The sequence below is a fragment of the Podarcis bocagei genome (genome assembly GCF_964188305.1).
Source record: "Podarcis bocagei genome assembly, chromosome: 1".
Lineage (NCBI taxonomy): Eukaryota > Metazoa > Chordata > Lepidosauria > Squamata > Lacertidae > Podarcis > Podarcis bocagei.
The window spans coordinates 61,448,324-61,470,331 of record NC_138125.1 but is presented as its reverse complement, the minus strand read 5'-3'; the positions used below and the strand labels follow the sequence as shown (position 1 = coordinate 61,470,331).

The 22,008-nt window shown below is 41.0% G+C and overlaps 1 protein-coding gene across 1 annotated transcript in view; it reads left to right on the top strand.

The window, feature by feature from the left end:
• NADSYN1 (NAD synthetase 1) overlaps positions 1–15,048 on the top strand; it is a 29,022-nt gene extending 13,974 nt beyond the window's left edge. Inside the window, exons 12-21 of the mRNA XM_081164748.1 lie at positions 1,268–1,316; positions 3,005–3,107; positions 4,705–4,873; positions 5,556–5,691; positions 6,378–6,484; positions 7,285–7,416; positions 8,170–8,239; positions 9,128–9,256; positions 10,286–10,462; positions 14,586–15,048. Of these exons, the coding sequence (XP_081020874.1) occupies positions 1,268–1,316; positions 3,005–3,107; positions 4,705–4,873; positions 5,556–5,691; positions 6,378–6,484; positions 7,285–7,416; positions 8,170–8,239; positions 9,128–9,256; positions 10,286–10,462; positions 14,586–14,639 (1,126 nt within the window). The 3' untranslated portion in view covers positions 14,640–15,048. The remainder of the gene's footprint in view (positions 1–1,267; positions 1,317–3,004; positions 3,108–4,704; positions 4,874–5,555; positions 5,692–6,377; positions 6,485–7,284; positions 7,417–8,169; positions 8,240–9,127; positions 9,257–10,285; positions 10,463–14,585) is intronic.
• The last annotated feature ends 6,960 nt before the right edge of the window (positions 15,049–22,008 follow it).

Genomic DNA, 22,008 nt, shown 5'->3' with positions numbered 1-22,008 from the left:
AAGCATATGTAGGACTGTGATCTAAACCTAGTTCTGAAGAGCACATGTCTGATGTAACAGTGTAAGGTCGTTCTGTAGGATAGATTAAGGATTTGGTTGAATAATTGGGAATATAGCGGGTATACCTAAAGGAGCATCTCCACCCCCATCATTAAACCCGAACACTGAAGTCCTCCTCTGAGGGTCTTCTAGCAGTTCCCTCACTGTGAGAAGTGAGGTTACAGGGAACCAGGCAGAGGGCCTTATTGGTAGTGGCACCCACCCTGTGGAACACCCTTCCTTCAGATGTTAAGGAAATGAACAACTATCTGACTTTTAGAAGACATCTGAAGGCATCCCTATATCAGGATATTTTTAATGTCTTATGTTTTACAATTTTTAATATATGCTGTAAGCTGCCCAGAGTGGCTGGGAAAACCCAGCTAGTTGGGTGGGGTATTATTTATTTATTATTAATTATCATATGAGTCTAAAACTTGGAAGCCCAGATTCAAATCCCTACTCAACTATGGAGATCAGTAGGTGACCTCAGCCCAGCATAATCTACCCTGTGAGGACAAAATTGTTTATTTGTGTACACACATGTGTGTGAGAGAACCATGTATGTTTCCCTGAGCTCCTTTGGTAGGATACAAATAAAATAAAAATAAAAATAAAATAAGCATCTTGCAGGCCTCTTTTTCCATGATTTTAGCACTAGGGTATGGATAGGATGCAATCATTTCTCAGTTCTGAAAAAGGAACAGTTCCCCCAGCCCATCTCACTAACTGTTGGTATATCTGTTGAAAGAGCAAAGCTGTGGTTTATATCTAAATGTGCCCTTCATAACTGAAATGAAATGCCTGGATCCATTTCAGTCTGAGTTCATGTCCCTGTCACGATACTGAAACTGCCTTGGTCACCCAGGTTGAAGACATTTGTTGATGGAGTGTGACCGTGCTCATTCTCCTTGTCCTCTTCATGGTTCTCGATACCATTGACCAGTTTAAGTAACTTGCTCTGTAACCCTGTGACACCTACCTGGAAATAAGTCACATTGATTTCATTGGAGCTTATTTCTGAGTAAATATGCACAGGATTGTGCTGTCAGTTTTGTGTGTGTGTATGTGTGTGTGCGTGCGCGTGCGCAATGTAAATAGAGACCATGAAATTCATAATAAAATATAGGGGCTGCCAAGGTGCAATCCCAGGAGAAGCTCCAATGATTTTGTGAGAATATGCCTTCTTTCCTCAGTCATCTTGAAACAGGTGCTCTTTTGCTTTCAGCCTTGGCCCTGCATGTTGGCTCTGGGACTATTTACGGCGCAGTAAACAGGTAAAGACTTCTACTCCCTCATTCAACTAAATTAGCCTTCCCCAATCTTATGCCCTTCAAAAAAATTGGACTACAATTCATCATCCCTGACTATTAGCTGTGCTGACATGAACTGATCAGAGTTCAGAGTTCAAAATATCTTGGGGGCACCGGGTTGGGGAAGGCTGATTTTTTTATTTAAAGAAGTTTAATGGAGAGTCTGCATGGATTTTGAGATGAAGATACTTTTAGCTTAGAATTGCAGGTTGCCCATTCTTGTTTCTTTCTGAAATAGGTAGCAAAACTGGTATTTATGGAGTGTTCTTTACTGTTTAAAGATGTTTTGACTTAATTTGATCTGCTTGATTTCCCCCCATTCATAGTATTCCACAGCCCCTAATGTCTTAAAGTTAAGCAGACAGCTGGGGAAAATCAGTAAAGATAAGCTTGGTGAATTGCCTTGGAAGCAGGACACAGTTTTGCTTGCCATGAATAGGGATTTGCTGTGCTGACACACTTCTTTTGTTTTTTAAAATTACCGGTATATTCATATGCAGGCAGCTTTATTATATAATTACTCTATCTTAAAAATCAATGAAGTGCCCTTTGTCCAAAAATGCATTACAGGGCAGTGCACACTTTTTTAAAAAGCACCCAATTATAAAAAAAACAAACCAACAACAAAATTTAAGAGGAATAAAACCACTTAACCGGACAAAAATAATTTTTTTTAATGTCTGGGTAAGTAAAAATGTTTTAATCCGGTGTTTTAAATGTTTTAATCCGGTGCCGGAAAGAAGACATTGTTGATGCCATGCGTATCTGCCTCAGGAGGGCATTACATAGTTGTATTGCCACCATAGACAAAGCCACCTCTGGAACACAGAGAAGGACCACCTTGGACTATCATAGTGCATAGACAACTTGGTGTGGAAGGAGGTGCCTCTTCTGATACTTGGGGCCTGAGTTGGTATGGGTTTTTAAAGGAAAGCACTAGCACCTTGAATTGCCTGATAATGAATATGGAGTCTATGGGTGGTATTCAGCTAAATCATTGTGCCAGTTTCCCACCCCTACTTCAGAACCACATGTTCAGGTAATATGGCTGCTTCCAAGTAAATCAGCCAGAAACAAAACAAAAGGCCTACAGTGCTATTCTACCCATATCTACTTAGAAGTAAGTTTTATTAGGGTTAGGATCGCAGCCTTACAGTATAAGAGACGTGATGCATAAGGGGAAAGGAATGAGGAAGGCATTCCGGTACCAACTGTTTCATGCCGTTCACAAACGCATTGGATATTTTTGTTATCTACTGTGTACATCACCTTGAGGTGGTTGCTTAGAAGGTGAATGATATATTGATTATGATGATGATAGTCATTATGTAAAAATATTATTATCCGGAAGGATCACAGCAGAAATAAATTCTGAGAAGGGTAGAGTCAAATGGGAGTTGTTCTCAGCCAAATGACAGAAGGGGCCTTGTTTTGTCACCTCTCCCCTTGCACTTTCCAAAATCATATGAGAAAAGGTATGCATTTTAATTCTGATCTGAGAAGGGAGACTTGGGACGACAGCTGGCCAGAAGTGAATAAGATTAGGGTGGATATATAGTTTGTGCAGCGGTGGGCTGAATAGTCAGATACATGGTTGCCAACACTGTTCTGTTTTCTTTCTTTCTTTCCCCACTCTGTTGCAATTCGTTAAGGGAGGATTTCTTTTGCCACTTAGTGGTGGCGTGGACAGTTCTTCTGCAGCCTGCGTTGTGTATTCCATGTGTCTTCAGGTTTGTTATGCAGTACAGAATGGAAGTAAGTGCACTTGAATAGCTGTGATGACTAGAGGTTAGCTATAGATCAGAGATGTGATCCTCTGGATGTTGTTAGACTCCAGAATTCATGAGCCCTAGCCAGCATGGCTAGTGAGGGATGATGGGAGTTGTAGTCCACCAACATCTGGAGGGCCACAGCTTCCCCATCCCTGTAGATGCTGGGGATGTTTTTACAAATAATTTGTTTTCAAACTTTCCAGGAACTCTTTCCAGTTCCGATCCGTTTGTTGAATGTATGAAGCTGACTTAGACTGAGTCAGACCGCTCGTCTGTCTAGGTCAGTAGTATTGTCAACACTGACAGACAGCCAATCTTCAGGGTCTTGGGCAAAGAGAGGACTTTCTCAGAGGATGCTAAGAATCCTCTGCATGCGAATCATGTGCTTTACTATTGAGCTGCAACCTTTCTGAGCAGCTGGCCCAGTACCTGTGCATGTTACAGAGGATCATGTGGCTTCTCTTAGGTCACACACACAGCTCATTTAGAGCATATGGCAAGCACTGAGAGTGTACTCTTAATATTCCCCTGAAGTTGTATGTTGCAGAGGAAGTTCAGTAGTCTAAGCATGTTGTCTTTCAGAGAAGGTAGTCCCGCGTTAGTGGTCTTCTTACTGAGATGCTCCTGAGGAGCTTTCAAGAAACCTAAGCAAAACAGTTTTGAAAATGTCTTTCAAAGTATGTCTTGCACTTAGAGTCTATGCTTTAGATAAAGGTGGGATCTGTTTTACAGAGTGGGAACTAGATTACAAGACTCTGGAACAAGAGGGAGTCAATACTTTTAATTTGGCCTAGCCCCCTTTGTAGTGTTCAAAATAATGGAAACAATTCTTTTTGATCTTTTGAGTCACACAGTTTGTTAGGCTGTAATCAGCACAGCTTAGAATCATACGCCCAAATTGCTTAAGACTGCAATCTTAAAACATACTCAACTAAGGAAGTAGGTCTTGTTGAACACAGTGGAATTTATGTCCAACTAAACATGCATAGGATTGTGTTGTTGGTGTGTTAGAACCAAAAGCAAATTGAGCTCCTTTATTGAACCAAGGCTGTTTACCAGATTTTTCTCAGGTTTAATTTCTTTATTTTATTCATAGATTTTCAGTTATACGCTCTTATCATTTTACATTCTTGTTCAATAATTCTTTTGGACTTTCCACCCAGCATACCATGACAGTTCTTTGTACATCTTAATTAGCTGCATATACAGTAATACCTCCACCTGATTTTCAGCCTTGTCACCCTCAGGTTTAATTTCATATCACTTACATTGTTTGGAACAAATGTAATCACATTTAAGAAGTTCTATTCTGCTACCAAGGAGTGGTAAAGAGTCCAAACTTTTCCCAAAAAGGGAGAAATGCTTACTTCAAATAACTTTCCCCAAAGTATGCATTTTCATCTTTAAATTAAATATTTGCCCTTCAGTTTAAAGTAAGCTTACCAGCATCAATAAACTGTATTCAGAATACTTACCAACACAGAATTATGTTACTTTATGAAATTATGCAGCTGCTATTAGTTCTGATACACTCAGTTCATCTCTCATTTCCCGTCTCCCTCCTTTCTTACTGTTTTCAGATCAGAGTGTGCTGGATGATGTGCGCAAAATAGTAAATGATGAGGCCTACACACCAAAGGAGCCTCAGGAACTTTGTGGACGTGTCTTAACAACTTGCTACATGGCTAGTGAAAACTCCTCTCAGGAAACATGCAATAGAGCCAAATGTTTGGCTGAAGAGATAGGCAGGTATATGAATGATAAATGCTTGATAAACTGTAGGTTGTGATTAAAAACCTTGATACAGACCTAGCAGTACCATTAGACAGGGGCATTACGTTCAGATACGCATCTGCATTAGCTACTAGCCATGTTGCGTATGCAACAGTTGCTGGAAACCACAGGAGGGAAGAGCCAACCCTTGTATGGGTATGGGATTTTCTCCACGTGGAGATAGCTGCCCCTACATTAGCTGTCTCCAGGCATCAGTCAAGATGCATTTGTTTCTTCAGACCTCCGCAAATCGTTGATGTAAAGCCAAAGATGTTGCTAGATTATTTCTGGCTTTTATTTTCATCTTCTGGCTTGTATTTTTTATGTATTGCTGGTTTTTCAGTATTTTATTTTGTTAGTGTATTTTAGAAATTCAAGTCACTTTGAGGTTGGTTACTAGACTGCCTCAAATACTTAGTAAGTGTAAATAGTAAGAACATTGTTTGCCAGGCTTTTCGTGATTCTTAGGGGCCTCTGCAGGTTAGATGAGGAGACAGGAAGCTTTCCTTCTATGAACTTCCTTAGGTTAACTTATATTTGGCTCCAAGCCTTTAATCCTTGTTAGACAGTAAAGTATGTTAAAGCAAACTTATGAATTTTATCTTGATGAGGTAGAGAATGCTTTTCTTTGGTGGTAAGTATTTGTTTCTTCTCTCAGTTATCATATAAACATAAACATAGATGGAGCTGTAAAGGCTGTTTGGAGCATTTTCAATGCCGTAACAGGACGATTGCCCCAGTATAAAGTACATGGAGGAAGTGCCACAGAAAATATGGCCCTACAAAATGTGCAGGTAATTTTATCTATATTTATTTTTTCCTTCTGATTTACTGGGGACTTGGTGATTCTTCTGACTATGGTAGACAGCTGTTGAAGTCAGATTTCTCTCGCTTTAGACTGACACCATATAATTTCTCCTTCTTGCAGTTTTAGTTCTCTTTCTTCGCTAGCAACATCTATTGCCTACTGTCCTTAGGAAGAGGAGTTGGCTCTTTTGCACTTCTTACAATACAGAGTAATTTACTAAACCTTCCAATAACTGACCTTGCTCCCACTTACTTTGTTATGTCAGGAACCTCAGGCCTGGGAGCTGAATATGGCCTTTCAGGCCTCTCTGTCTGTCCCTTGAGACTCTCCCCAGGCCACACATCCTCCTTAGGCATGTCCTTGTGAGTTTTTGCCTGGCTGGAATGTGTCCTTGAACTCTGATAGTGCCTCTTGCTTGCTTAGATAGAAAGGGGTGCATGAATTTCTGCGTAAGCACCAGCCTACTGATATTCATTGCCCCACCCACTTTGGCCTCTGCCCACCACGGGCATGGGCCTCCAGAAGGCTTCCCAGAAGGAAATGTGGCCCGCAGGCTTTATGTAATTCATACTGTTCTTAATATCCTCTTGCTGAGACTGATCGACCTGCCACAACCTGCCACTTGAGAATTCCTTCTTCCTTAAAACCTGGTTTTCTATATTTGACTTCTAGGCCAGGATAAGAATGGTACTTGCCTACCTGTTTGCACAGCTGTGCCTATGGAGTCGCGGAATGCCAGGTGGACTGCTAGTACTTGGAACATCTAATGTGGATGAAAGGTATGCATCTTAGGGGTTAGGAATGAAACTCTCTAAATAACTTCAGTAGATATCTAAAATGCTGGTAGAGACAAAAATATCATTGATGGGTTTGGGTTTTGTTACAAAACAGAGTGCTAATCTAAAAAACAAAACAACAACAACTTGTCCAGTTTTCTTCTGTATTCCAGTTTGGTGCCTCAGCAATCATTTAGTTTACCTGCTCAGCATTTTGGTTTTCTACAATCAGCTTGTGGGTTTTGTTTCTGCTTTCTCGTTATCTTTTGTTCCACGTTTGTTAACATCGGTTAAACAGTTACTGAAAACATATACATAACCATTTAATTGGATATAGGAAGTGGATTGAGAAAGTTGTGTGTGTAGTACACACCTTTTACTTTCTCAATATGTTTGCTTAATATGTCTGATTAAAAATGGATGGCAAACTGTACTGATCAAGTAGAGTCCATTAATTCAGTTATGTAATATCTGTCAATTATTACTCACCATGATGGCACAACATCCAGCTGTTCAGGGCTGACCGAAAGTGGGAAGTGGGTCATTCCAGGAATACTAAGGTTTCTCATGTTTTGTCTGAAGCAACTAATAGATTCTCCTTCTGTGGAAATTTCAAAGAAAGGAGTTGTTCAGACGGTCATGGTCGTGAATTTCAATGCGTCTACTCTGGATAAACATTAGTTGAACACAACCACTAAAATGTTTATACTGTTGCATGACAATGTGTAAGAATCTGGACCTTTTTCTCTCATTTCCTTTCTGGATTAAATGCAGAGTAAAAATACTTGTGTTCTGTCTGTCAGCCTCCGTGGATATTTCACAAAGTATGACTGTTCCAGTGCTGACATCAACCCTATTGGTGGAATTAGGAAGACAGACTTGATCAGCTTTATCCAGTATTGCATCGATAATTTTCAGCTAACGTCGCTCAGAGGGTAAGACATGCAGTGATGAAGCTTAGGCTTTCCTTTAAACTGGACTACACTCTTGACACCACAAACTCTCCTATGATGGTTGCATGTTAGTATGATTGAAGTCTGACCCCAATTAGGACTGTTGACTAAATTGCAATCCGTTTTTGAATGCCAGCAAGAAACAGTATTGCTTACCCTAAAGAACGATTGTATTTGACAGCTTACTTGACCAATGGGAAGTAGTTTCCTGAGGCCAACTGTATTCCATCATCTTAACATTGATTGACAATTTATGCATGCTTGCCATTCAGTAGAAACAAAACCACAAAGGAGATAATAGTGGGAACTGCATGTGACAGACACCCACACTTAAAATAGGTGTGGGTAATATGTTTTATTGGATAAATCCCTCTGTGTATTCTCACAGCAGACATTTTCATGTAACTCAGAGGACCTAAGTAAGATTGAGGCACCTTTACAACAAAACCAGAACTTTATTTGTTTACACTTGAAGGGGGGTTATAGCTTAGTGGTTACCTTTGAAAGGCACAGCACTTTGTTTCAAACCAACAGTCTTTACAGAAGATTTAAGACCTTCCTTGACTTCACACTTAAACCTGTCCTTGGAAAGTCATATCTCCCCCTTGATAATTGTTCTGGGGAAAAGGGAACACAGTGAGTCCTTGATGTAAATAAGCTTCCCCCTTGCAAGAAGAGCTAATTCTTCAAAGGAGACCAAAAAACTAATCCGGCTGGATTCTTTTTCTTTTTCAGTGTTGTGTCTGCACCACCAACAGCAGAGTTGGAGCCCCTGAAAAAAGGAGAGGTCACTCAATTAGATGAGGTAAATGACAGCAACTACAAAAACCCCTTGGAAGCCTGATGTGTAGCTGCTTTTTCCTTGTTTGTTTGTTTAATGTTCCTGATTACTCTACATTATGTGTTGGTTTTGTGACTTATGCAGTACAAACAAATCAATGCAAATGTGCAAACATCACATCTTTTCCTTCAATTATTTCTCCAGCAAACCAATAAGGCATCTCAATTATAATATCTTGCATTGGACATGATGTCAGTGAGGGAAGCTTCTGCGCAGCCGAGAAGGCTTGGTCTGACAGCTCTGAGTTAGTTTGTGGCAGCTGTGAAAAAAGGGAAATTCCATGCTCTGGATCAATAGAAAAGGAGTTGAAAAGAAAACTGCCAACATCACAGTGCCATCATGCAAATTTACACCACACCTCCTTCAGGAATACAGTGTACAATTCTGGTCGCCTCACCTTAAAAAGGATATTGTAGGGTTGGAAAAGGTTCGGAAAAAGCCAACCAAAATGATCGAAGGGATGGAGCGACTCCCCTATGAGGGAAAGTTGCAGAATTGGGGAATTTTTAGTTTAGAGAAAAAGTGAGCAAGAGGTGACGTGATAAGAAAATTAGGCATGCTATGGAGAAAGTGGTTTTCTCCCTCAGAAACTTGTTGACATCCAGTGAAGCCAAATGTTGGCTGGATGGGAATAATTCTTTCTGCCTTGCTAGTTTTTTAAAAAATGACAAGAGTTGCTTCTATACGTGAAGGAGCATTCAATTTGCTTTTTATTCTGCTGTGTATAAAGAAAAGTCTCTTTTCCAAGCTTCAGAACAGATGATAACTGGGCTACGTGTACCATGGGTCTGATTCGGTTGATGGTGGCTCCTTAGGAATTCACGGTTTTTATCTTAATCTATGTGATTTCAGGAAGACATGGGGATGACGTATGCTGAACTCTCTGTATATGGCAAACTAAGGAAAATAGCCAAGTCTGGACCGTACACTATGTTTTGCAAGCTAATCACAATGTGGAAAGATATTTGTACTCCAAGAGAGGTAATGAGAACTCTTGTCCCATGTTGGGAGTTGGGATGCTGTGGAGATGAGTGACATGATATTTTGCAGGCAGGGTGCTAATGTTGGGCATGGTGCTCAAAGGCTGCAGCAATGAAATTGTCAGCGGTAGGAAAAGCTTAATGGCAGAAGGACTTGAGGTTGTCGTTTTCTTTTGAGTGTAGAGGAGGAAGAGAATTCCATTTGGTCTGCATTTTTAAGCAAATGCAGGACCTAATTCTCACCTCCCAAACTAATACATTGATTAGAATATAATTATCTTTCACAATTCATTTAAAAATGCATATTTTATGATGAAATGTATTTTAAAATGTGTATGTTAAGATAAAATACATATTTAAAGTTGCATTTTATTGCATATTTAAATACATTATTTGTAAAAACATATTTTTAAAATAGCAGATTATTATGGAAACAGAATAGAACTGATTTATAAATATATATGAGAAATTGACACAGGCTGGAAATGGACTGATGTGTCCATTCCTATTGAGGACTATATATATTCAGAATAAAGGAGGTTGATGAGTATTTGGAAGAAGACAATTTTATCAATTAATTGGCCCAAGATTGATGCATTATGGGAATTTGGGAGTGAGTTGGACACTTTCTCTATTTCTGTGTGTGCCAGACAGAATTTGGCCACCATTTTGGACAGAGGCCATTTTTTATGCACATGTCATTGGCAGGCCCTTCAGCACAGATACTGAGGCTCAAGAACTTTATAGATTGTTAAAATTTTACCAATAATATATAAGGTGAAATATCAATTCAACCCTGAGAGATGCAGTGGCATAATTCAGACATCTTGCCAAGTCAGGATTGAGGAAGCTTGGTATCAGTATGTTCTGATACATATTCTGATGTGTATTCTCATTCTCTTGCTGCATCTAGTATGCTATACTAAAAAGACCCGTCTTTTAAGAGCCCTTTTCCAATCTGGGATTCTGATTGCGGTTGTGAAGCACCTTCAGGTTGTTTTATTCTGAAATTTTGTGTGTTGTACACCAGGTGGCGTCCAAGGTTAAGCATTTCTTCCGAATGTATTCTATCAATCGACACAAAATGACAATTCTCACCCCATCCTACCATGCAGCAGACTATAGCCCTGATGACAACCGTTTTGATCTGAGGCCCTTTCTTTATAATACCGCCTGGTCCTGGCAATTCAGGTGCATAGATGAACAGGTAAGTGGGAGCCTGTTCTTTATTTAGCATCAGAGCCCAAGTGCAGGGAACATTTGACCCTCCAGATGTTGCTAACTGCAACTTTGATCGCCCCCTAGGCCTAGTCCATAGCTAAGGAAGATGGGAGTTGTAGCTCAACATCTGGAGGGCAAAAGGCTTTCCATAGTTGTTGACATCATGGTGATGCATAATATACTCAGTACAATGGTACCTTGGGTTAAATACGCTTCAGGTTACAGACTCCGCTAACCCAGAAATAGTACCTCAGGTTAAGAACTTTGCTTCAGGATGAGAACAGAAATTGTGCTCCAGTGGCACGGCAGCAGCAGGAGGCCCCATTAGCTAAAGTGGTGTTTCAGGTTAAGAACAGTTTCAGGTTAAGAACGGACCTCCGGAACGAATTAAGTACTTAACCCGAGGTACCACTGTATATGTATAATGGAAGTGTGGTTAGTAATGTACATCTCCAGTAGAGAGAAAGCAGTGTCCATTACAAGGAGCTAAAATATTCTATAGAAATGGATGTCAAAATATTGAAGTAGTTAAGTGTTATGGAGACCCTTATAAGCAAGCAGAAGTTCATTTAATGTACGAGCTATTCTTTTGTGCATCTATAGGCACCCTTTCTCTTGAGGTTGGTCAGTATGGCAGATGTTACCATAAAATTTCATAGCCAAGCAGGGATTGGAATCTGGGTTTCTTGGGTCCATGGACAGCAGTTTAGCTGAGAGGTGGAAAACCTATGGCCCTCTAGCTCCCATCAGCCCCAGACAGCATGGCCAGGGATTAAAAAAAAAGGGGGGGGGTCTGTAGTCCAGATTCCTCACTGTTCAAGCCTACACTAGTACAGTGATGCCTCGCAAGACGAAATTAATCCGTTCCGCGAGTCTCTTCGTCTAGCGGTTTTTTCGTCTTGCGAAACAACCCTATTAGCGGATTAGCGCTATTAGCGGTTTAGCGGCTATTAAAGGTTTAGCGGATTAGCGGCTAGAAGGCTATTAGCGGCTTAGCGGCTTAGAAAAAGGGGGGGGGAGCGGAAAAAAATCGGAACACTCGCAAGACATTTTCGTCTTGCAAAGCAAGCCCATAGGGAAAATCGTCTTGTGAAGCAGCTCAAAAACGGAAAACCCTTTCGTCTAGCGGGTTTTCCGTCTTGCGAGGCATTCGTCTTGCGGGGCACCACTGTAATGGGATTTGTTTACAACTATCTAGCTTTCGGACCAAAGGTTGATGTCTGTGGATGTCAAAACTACCTCTTTTAAGGGGTCCCAAGCGCATTTCCTAACTTGCTTTTCCTTTGTGGGGACCATTGGGTGAGGAAGCTTCTGAGCCATTGTCTATCCCCTCCAGTACAGGCAGAATGGATAGCTTTATGTAGCCTTCAATTTTGGGTACATGAGTGGGGAGAAGACATGTAGGTTGCAAAGCTTAGGCTCCCTCCTGAATTTACCTGTAATGAATGTGGTGGGCATTCATGGCCATGCTCCCTCTTTGCCTCTGTCTTTTGCAATACGATTTCTGACACCCGGATAAATGGGAGCTTACCCCAGCCAAGGCCTTGATTTAAATAATAATAATAATAATAATAATAATAATAATAATAATAATAATAATTAATAAGCTTTTGTGGGGCTTGAACTGGCTTTCTTGCCCAAAGCAAGGTTCATTAGGTTCGTAGCTGAAGTCCTGCTTTGCTGCAGCATTCAGCCTGATCAGTGGAGTTTTAGACCTGGATATGGTTCTGTTCCAAGGCAAGGTACTAGAAGGTATGGAAAAGATCAAGCAGGCATCATAATTATGACTTGCTTGTGGTCTTCAGTCACAGCCGTAACATTATTTTAATGTATTTTCTTTTGCTGGACAGAGGAATGTTAACACCTTCACATTTTCCCTGCCAAAGATTTTTACACCTTGGTTGCCTTTAATAGTATGTTTATGCATGCAATAAAATACTAATTCCCACCTCCCTGAAATGCCAGACATGCTGTAATAGTATCTGACTTCCTGGAAACGCAAGATAAAAGATGCCATGTGGTCCCTGCTTCTTTTCTTTCTTTCTTTTAAGCTTTGTATTGTTTTTCCATCATTTTTTCCACAACGTAGACCTGACCCAGTCTCATTGAAGTCAAAAGGGTGCGGGGGGGGGGGGAACCTTACTAGCTTCAGTGAGAGCTCGTTTGGATGTTATTGCGGGGTCATATTTTTAAAATCTTTCTGTGCCTGTAATAATTTATGGGCATGATTAATCGGGGCTTAAGTATCTAATTACCCGGTATATTGGTGTAGTCATTAGCCTTTGCCAGATGCCTAGGCAATATTGCCAGGTCTTGCAGCCTTATGTGGAGCTTGGACTGCACACAAGTGTTATGCTGGCAGCCGGATTGCTCAACTTAAGCAGTTTGAATTGTCAGGAAGGATGACATTCCTAATATATCATGTATTCAGGAGGCTAGAATTGTAGAGTAGGAAGGGATCCCAAGGGTCATCTAGTCCGGCCCCCCGCAATGCAGAAATCTCAGCTAAAGCATCCATGACAGAACACCAGAATGATTTGTGTTGCAGGTCCAGGATCCCTCTTCCCATTCCCTGCCCCACTCACTTACTCAGCTAGTTTCTGGGGCTAAAGCTCCAGACCCCTGCAACTCTTGGCATTTCCCTTTTCACTCCTGGCTACTTCCCTGCCAGTGTCCCTTTGAAGGCCACAACTGGCACAGAGTTGAATTGTTGGTGTGAGCGAGGTGCACGCTTTCACACCAAACCATTTCTAGGCCTCTCTCGTGGTCCTTGGGATGCCGTAGAAAGACTGCTCTGCTCTCTTCCCATCAGAGCCATGAAGTGACTTTAAGGGATGTAACTCTGCTGGGCAGGAGAGAGGGAGACATCCTGATACAGCAATTTCAATTGCAGCTGCTCAGATCCTGAACGCTAGTCCATTTCCTACCACTAGAGTATGAGCACCAGTTATGTGTCGCCACTATAGCCCTATGAAATGTTGAAAGCAAGTACCCATTTAGTGTGGAAACTGTGGCTCATTGGGAACATGCTCATCATGACGAAGGGGCATGTATAGTGACTATTATGGGACCTGAAGAGGATAAAGGTGTTTTCTTTTAATAATAATAATAATTTATACCCTATCCACCTGGCTGCTTTTCCCCAGCCACTCTGGGCGGCTCCCAATAGAATATTAAAGACACCATAAAATATCAAACATTAAAAACTTCCCTAAACAGGGCTGCCTTCAGATGTCTTTTAAGATTGCCTCGACATCTGCTGGGAGGGCGTTCCACAGGTTGGGCGCCACTACCAAGAAGGCCTTCTGCCTGGTTCCCTGTAACCTCACTTCTTGCAGGGAGGGAACCACCAGAAGGCCTCGGCACTGGACCTCAGTGTCCGGGCTGAACGATGGGTGTGGAGATGCTCCTTCAGGTATACAGGGCCAAGGCCGTTTAGGGCTTTAAAGGTCAGCACCAACACTTTGAATTGTGCTCAGAAACATACTGGGAGCCAATGTAGGTCTTTCAGGACCACTGTTATATGGTTTTTTAGTGTCCCTTGGTGAGAACAGACAGGGCAGAGCTTTTGCGATATGTGTTAAGCTATTTTCATGCAAGAGGAATTGCCACAGCCTGCTATGCCAAACAGCCTGGGGTGCTTGCTTGCCTTCTCTACCAGTAGTTCTGCTCACAAGGAAGCACCCCAGACTGCCATTTGGAACAGCATATTGGGTCCATTGACTCACAAAATCATTTCTGTGCTTCTCAATTTGTTTCCCTGCTGCTTGGAATACTGGTTGTGATATTTTATCCACAAGCAGATCTGTTTGTTGGGAGATATTCCAGGTTCCCTGCTTTAAACTGAAGGTTGAGGTATGTTTGTCTTCCAAGCAAAGTGTGTTACGTGACAAGCTTTCAGGAGACAATGTAGAGAAGCCGTGGGCTGGAAGGACTAAGAACCCCACCTGCTGATTCTGTTCCACTTTTTCTTGGAAGAAAAGGCCACAAGGGTTGGGGAGTTGATGCAGTTATTTGTGCATAACGTATAGTTCAGCTCTTAATTGGAGTTTTGTCCTGCCTGGATCTTGATGAAAGGTTAAATAGTTGCTTGAACTTCTGATTTACAGGTTTCAAAAGTAGAATCCAAGGGAGTGAACTCCAAGCTTGAAGATGTGGCTTGATTCCTCTCACTCTTGTTCATATCTTGAAGATCAGAATTTCTGCAGGTTCCCTGAATTATTTTCATCATTATTTTTGATTATGTTACTGATTTATGTTACTGTAATATCAACAGTAGTAAACTATTCAAACTGAACACATAAAGTATGATTATGATTATAAAATTGTTCCAATTACACAGTTTAGTATGTTTTCTTGGTTTCTGATTGTCTCTTTATGAAGGGCATTTTAGTCCTTGTTTTGAATCATCCCTCTCCACAGTTTGACATGAGACAGTCTCAGCTGTTTTTTTAAAATCAATAGCTTTTATTTTTTTTAGAAAAATCAACAATCACCAAAAATAAATTAAACTAAATGTTTAAACAGAAAAGAAGAAAAAGCACTGACGCAGAATAAAATTGCAGAATTGAATTGAATCAGTCTATTTTCTAAGAAATTGCTCTTGCTATCATGAACCTGTGAGATAGAAGCGCCAAGTTTACGAATTCTAAAGTTGGTCAGACTCTTCACTATAATCAGTAACATGTGCAGAATTAAGACCAACAAAGTAATAATTCAGTTGCACTTTTTGTATACATTAAAGATTTAAGATGGATCAACAACATCTTGGATGACTGTTCCAAAACTTTGGTTACTTACGGGTCATATAATATGATTTGGCCATTTAAGTTGCCTGGATTTATTGCAGTGTTCTGGCTGGGGTGGCAACTTTTAGAACACGAGTAGTAGCTGTGTCTGAGGTTTTGGATGAAACATAAAATGTTCAATACTTGGAAACCATTGGAATATATGGAAATAATTAATATGACCAACACCAGTCATAGCAACTCAATCTGTAGTTTGGGAAAATATTTGCTCCTCTAATGAACAGTCTGCATATGATTTTTCTCTTTTAACTTGTTGAACTGAAATCATAAAATTTTACAGTCACTGGCACATGTGGACGTGAAAAATGATTTTTTTTTCATTTTACTGTGCAATAAATTCACATTTTAATGAATATAATTGGCTCTGTTTTTATTTTTCATATTTTTTGTTATTTACATAGGTTTAACTGCTCTGGTCTGGTGGCTAGGACAGCAAATAGAGGCCCTGATTAAGCCTGGTAGTGGAGTATGTGATTAACTTTAAACACGGATATAATCCTGCTGACGTCAGAATGGCCTAAACAGGGACTTCTGGGTTCTTTGCTTGGCACTTTTGATATTTAATAATTTAGTTAAACATTAAAACCCTTGAGAGCTTGCCCCTGCATTGCATTTTTGCATTGCTACCTAGGGTAGTTCCCATCTGCCTCCATTTTTATGTTACAGTGCTTATCTCTGATGAACTTTACATAGTAGTTAGAGGCTAGCATATAAGTTATTGCCTTTTAGTGACAGGACTGGTGGCTTGATTTGGCTCCCAGGTGCTTCATCTCTGGCTGCCAGCACAGCCACATCTCTCTTTCCCACCTACTCTAACCATCTGCCTGCCCTATTCTGTCCCTTAGCTTTTCATTTCCACTAAAAATTGGTTCAACCCAGACTCACCTCTGTAAGAACTAGGCTTTAGAACACCATATAGTGTGCAAGAAAACATCATATGCTTTGGAGACAAAAGGAAAGTCTCTCCACAGTGGGTATGAATTCGGTTCATGGCCTTATTTGTGTATGAACACCAGGGATTGTAGACTGGACAACCAAATTCTGAAGAAAAACAATTTGTTACTGGACTTTTCCAGAGAATTTATGTAGAAGGTTTTGCTTACCAATAGGCTTGGGGGGGGGGGGAATCAGGTAAGAGTTTTTGTGCTTAAGTAAACTTCTGTGTTGGCAGAACATGGTTGTGCAAGTCTCCCCACACACAGGAAACGGGGCAAGAGTGTGGAACAACTGAAGATTTAGAAAAGAGCCAAGTTCTCACAGTAGGAGTGGGGAGCTTGGAGACTCGAAAAGCATTTCAAAACCCACTGAGAGATGATGGTATAGAATATGTCTGTTTGTTCATAATATGTACATAAACAGAAAAGAGATGATGAATAACAAAGCTCCCATTTAAACTAAACTCCGTCTTTTCAGGGTTGCCCATTCTTGGCCTGAATGGTCTTCTTGTCCCTTGTAGAATTGTGTAGAAACTAATCTGTGGCTTCTAAACCATCACGCTCCATACTTGCCTATTTGCCACACTTTTTTAAAAAAAGACAGTGGAGTTACTTTGACAGGAGGAGACAGGTTTGGAATGTCTGAAAAGCTTTGCGGTTCCTGTACCCATAATACTCTCCCTCCCAAGTAACTCCACATATGAACACTCATAAGTTGGCCCATTGAAATGCTGCAGGCCTTATTGGGATGGCTTCCAAATAGCGTCTCCCCAGGGTCATACTTAATGTTGTGAGTGAAATTGGTCCATGCGTGTATTAGGCCAACACATGAGAAGGGCATTTTCAAATTCTTGGGGACTGATGTTACAGAGGTGTAACAGGGCTTTAAATGCCAGACGCAGATTTTAGCAACCGCTGTGCACAGTCTGTAATGCTCAAATTGGTCCTTGCTTTTCACCTGCACACCTCCTCCACATGTCTACATCCCCATGTTGATTGCGTTTACACTGACACCTCTGCAGTCAGCCAGGCACCCTTGTATGTTGGGACCTGCAGGTACCTCATGCAATTGGCACACATACCTGGCAAGGACTTTTGTCTCTGCTTCTTCCATATTTAATGCCTGGAGAGCTGGGATATGGAAGCAGTCATTCATATTCATTTGCTTTTTGGTCTTCATCAAATAAAAAACTTGTCAAAAATGTTTAAGAGGTGATGTGCCAGAAATATGAAGGGGGAAAAAATGAAATGGGTCTTTTATGTTTAAGAATAGCCCAGATGTGTGAAATGTTTGCTTCAGGAGACTGTGACCAAGTGTTCCCACCAAAATTTCCACAGTCACTTACACAGACTGTAAGTCATAAGGTGGTCATGTGACACCATTGTTTGGCTATGCTGTCTTCCTGGAATTGACCTCATTACATTTTTTAAAAATACGTTGCATTCTGAGACACTTAAGATTCATATAAAGCTAGATTCTTTTGAAAGTTCCACAAGTCTCTCCTCTTGGCTCTCCCTCACTGTTTTTAGCTTACTTGCACTAAGGTTCACAGTGTCATCTGTGTCTTGCAAGTGTGTGGCCAAAATTATAGGAAAAGGGGAATGAAATAGTCTCTCTTGATTTTTTTTAGGGGCCTGGAGGCCAGCTAATTTTTAACGAGGGCTATATTTTTTAGCTGAATAAGGGTAGAATAGCCAGCAATGTTGGCCCATATGTATGAGCTGAGACATAGGCAAAAAGCTCATTAACCCTCTTTCCCTCCCATTGTGAACAGAAACAGAGGCACTGACTTCGTTTACTTCGGTGCCTCACTGCCATTTTCTTATATCTTGGCATGAGCAAAAGAGTTTTTGGCTGAACTAAAAACAATAAGCCTTGTGGCAACTTGGAAGGCTGTTTTGGTTTGCTCATCTCATAAGTTTGTTGACTGGAAAAATAGCCTTTTGGGTAAAGAGATGCCTTTATCTGCTGCTGCAGTGGTCGGAGAAAGGATATAAGTGCCTTCTGCCTTTGTCTCTGCTTAGGAGGAAGTGGCTGGTGTACATAATGGGGGCATGGAATTAGGTAGGAGCTATGCAGAGGGTGTGAGAGAGAACTTGGAGAGGGGCTGGATCTAAGCCTTAATTTATCAGCTAGTGAACACTGAAACAAGCACATTTTCCCTTAATGTGGCACCTGTGCTAGCTGGTGTGAACACCGCACTGTTTCATCATCATGTCATAGCTGATACAGTCTCACTGCAAGTGTTTGCGTATTTTAGATTAGGGTGGTGTATGCTGCAGTGCTAGATTATAAGAGTTCAAAGCCCTCATGAAATGGCAAACCACACTTTTGGGGGGCGGGGGCAATGTGTTTGAGAGATATGGTTGCTGAACAGAAATCGTGAGAGATCCTGAGAGGCTTAAAAAATGTATTCTGTGATAAACATCTTAAGAATAATCTTATGCCTTCTAGAAGAAAAGGATAAGAAGAGCTTGCTGGGTCAGGCCAATGACTCATCTAATTTAGCATTCCAGACCCTCCAAGTGTCCCTATTTTCCAAGGACGACCCTAATTTAGAATAGCCGTCCCGGTTTCTGATTCTGAACCGGAATATCCCACTTTTCCTTAGGATGTCCCTATTTTCATTGGATAAATGTTGGAGGGTATGGAGTTATCCGAATCCTGAGCTGTCTGAAGGCAATCCTGTATCGGGAAGGGTTTTTTTATGTTTAATGTTTCTCTATGTTTTTATATGTGTTGGAAGCTGCCTAGAGTGGCTGGGGCAACCCAGTAAGATGTGTGGGGTACATATAGTAAAATTATCATTTTGGAATGGGACGTCCCTATTTTCATCAGAGAAATGTTGGCGGGTATGGCATTCTGTCCTCACAGCGGTTGACCAGATGCCTGTGGGAAACCAGATTGTGGTTTCCAGCAACTGGTATTCAGAAGCATTGCATAGCCATAATGGGTGGTAGCGATTTATAGCCCAGACCACCATGAATTTGTATAATCCTCTTTTAAAGCTATCCAGTGCCTCCTGTGGGAGGGAGTTCCATAGTTTAACTATGCACTGTGTGAGGAATTGTCTAATGAGGGCCAGAGCAATGCGTACCAGAATTTATATTTTGCAGGTACACATAGCTGTGAAACTGTTACCCACAGATCTAGTGGTCACACAAAATGACCACTATCAATGAAATCCTGTGCGTTTCTCCTCAAAAGTGCCATAGACTTGACTCCGGTAAGTGTGTACAGTATGGGCCACACAATACATTTTAAATCACTCCCAGCAGTGTCTGGTTCTTTGCAGCAGCAGCAGCCTATTTGCATGCAGCAGTTTGCAGAGTTGATGGAAGGATTCTGTCCCAGACCATAAGTGAAAGAGAGTTTCTTTTGGTGGTGTAGGCAAAATCTCCTGCCTAATCCATCCCCTGAATGGCTTGCTGTGTGGAAAGAGTGGCTGAGCTGCGGGAGGGCAACAATATCCATGTGGTGAGTCCTTATGTGCACTTGGCTCTTACTTTAATTCTAATTGTTTTCAGACACAAAGGATTAGGAATGAGTAAATAAGATTTTACTTATCCCCTTTGAAGGGTCAGCAATTAAGAACCAGCCTCTGAACCTGATCTTTTTTTTTTTTAATGATCCTGCAGCTTGAGAGCTGCTTCGTGTAACTAGAGGCTTGCAAAAGTGAAAAAACATGGGGCTTAAGGTTACCTGCTACTAAAGAAGGCTTTCCCTGAAGTATGGCCCAGTCATTTTATGGGAAGTGCCATACCAAGGACCACCTGGAGTCTTGTGCCAGCCATGGGGCTGGCAAATCTGTGGCCCTCCAGAAGTTGCTAAACTGCAACTCCCATCATCCCTGACCCCTGGCCATGCTGGCTGGAGGAGATGGGAACTGGAGTTCAACAACACAGGGCCACAGGTTCCCCACCTGACTTAGATAGGCTCTCTGTGTATGTCTCCCTTTTTTGTTCTCTTGCAAAGAAGAATTCAGAGACAGAAGTTTAGTGTTTTGTTAATGTCCTCACTGTGTGTCTTCAAGATAAAGAAGGAACATAAAGTTCTCCTGATAATCTATTTTTGGGCAGTCCAATTAGTTGCTTGCTACTGCTTTTGTACTAGAGAGCAGTTTATCCTTCCTATCAGCTAAGGCTATACCTGGTCTGTTCTCCTGGTCTCAGATGAGGCAATAGTTGTTTAACAAAGGTGCTTTTTTTCAGTCAACAAATGTATTTTATGAGGATGGCCCAATAAAGATACATGTAAAGCTGTTAGGTCTTTAAAATACCACAAGACTTTGATGGCTTTGCTGCAGCAGATTACCGTAACTTGGCTGCCCTGCTGGGATATACGCACAATCACTTTTAAAGGACATGGTTTTTCACAAACCTCCCAACACCTGCTTCTGCCAATCACACCCAAGCAGTGTTAGAAATCCCACTGTTTCTTCCTTTGCTGAAAATTAATGTCACCTTACACATGCCAAATCATCAAATATAATGTCGGTCTCTTTAAGCCCATGTTGACTTAAAAATGCATATGTAACAATGCCTCATCCCATTTCTTTTATTCCTTCTCCTTTCAGGGCTAATATTAGCCTGTTTCTAGCATATACACACACACACACACACACACACACACACACACACACTTCTGGAGATAGTAGACTTTAAAAAAGGTGGAGGTGGAGAAGCTGAATTTAAATAATGGCTCTCATACATGCATCACAAATTATTCAGTGGTACCCTGATTCCCAAACATAATCCGTTCTGGAAGTCTGCTCCAAAACCAAAGCGTTCCAAACCCAAGGCGCACTTTCCCATAGGAAGTAATGCAAAACGGATTAATCCATTCCACACTTTTAAAAACAACCCCTGAAACAGCAATTTAACATGAATTTTACTATCTAACAAGACCATTCATCCATAAAATTAAAGCAATAATCAATGTACTGTACTATAAAAAAGACAGTATTGTAGATGGTAGAAATTAAAATTTATTTATTTTCTTACGTGCACTGATGATAGTCATTGTTTGGATGGAGAGCTTTTATCCATTTCCGCAGTTGCACAATCAATCAATCAATTATTAGCTGAACTGGGTTCCACACTGTCACAAAAACAAGTCACAAAAATGGAGTCACAAGCCACAGCCACAAGTCAGTCCCATAAAATGAATAACAAGTCACAGTCAAAAAAACAAAAAAGCCGCACAAACAAAAATGCAAAAAAATAATAATAGCTAAAACGAAAGCTCCAAATATCACCACTGTGTTGTGTGGGTCCTCAGGACTCAACAGCCAACAGACTCATCAGGAAGCCTCTGATTAGCAGTGGGGGACTCAATTTACAAACGGAACACACTCAACAGGAAGCGGAACATGTTCCGCTTCCAAGGCAAACTTCACAAACCAGAACACCTACGGTACTTCTGGGTTTGCAGCCTTCTATTTCCAAGTTGTTCATAAACTAAGCTGTTCTAAAACCAAGGTACCACTGTAATGGTGTGTGCAAAACAAAGCTCAAGTGAGACTTTTGCTCCCTTCCTTTCATTTCCCTATGCAATAACATCTCCTGAGTTACAAATTGGGTGGTTGTGTGGCATTAGACTACAATGGTACTAGGCTACAATGTGTCTGAGAAAAGCCCCACAAATGGTGTTTTCAGAATGGTGCCGTACTTGAGTTAAACACCAAACATCCTGCAGATCATCTGGTTACCAAAATGTAAAAAAAAGCCAAGATCTAGTTTACATCAGAAAAGCTGTTCCTTAAAATATCAAATAATTAAATATTAAA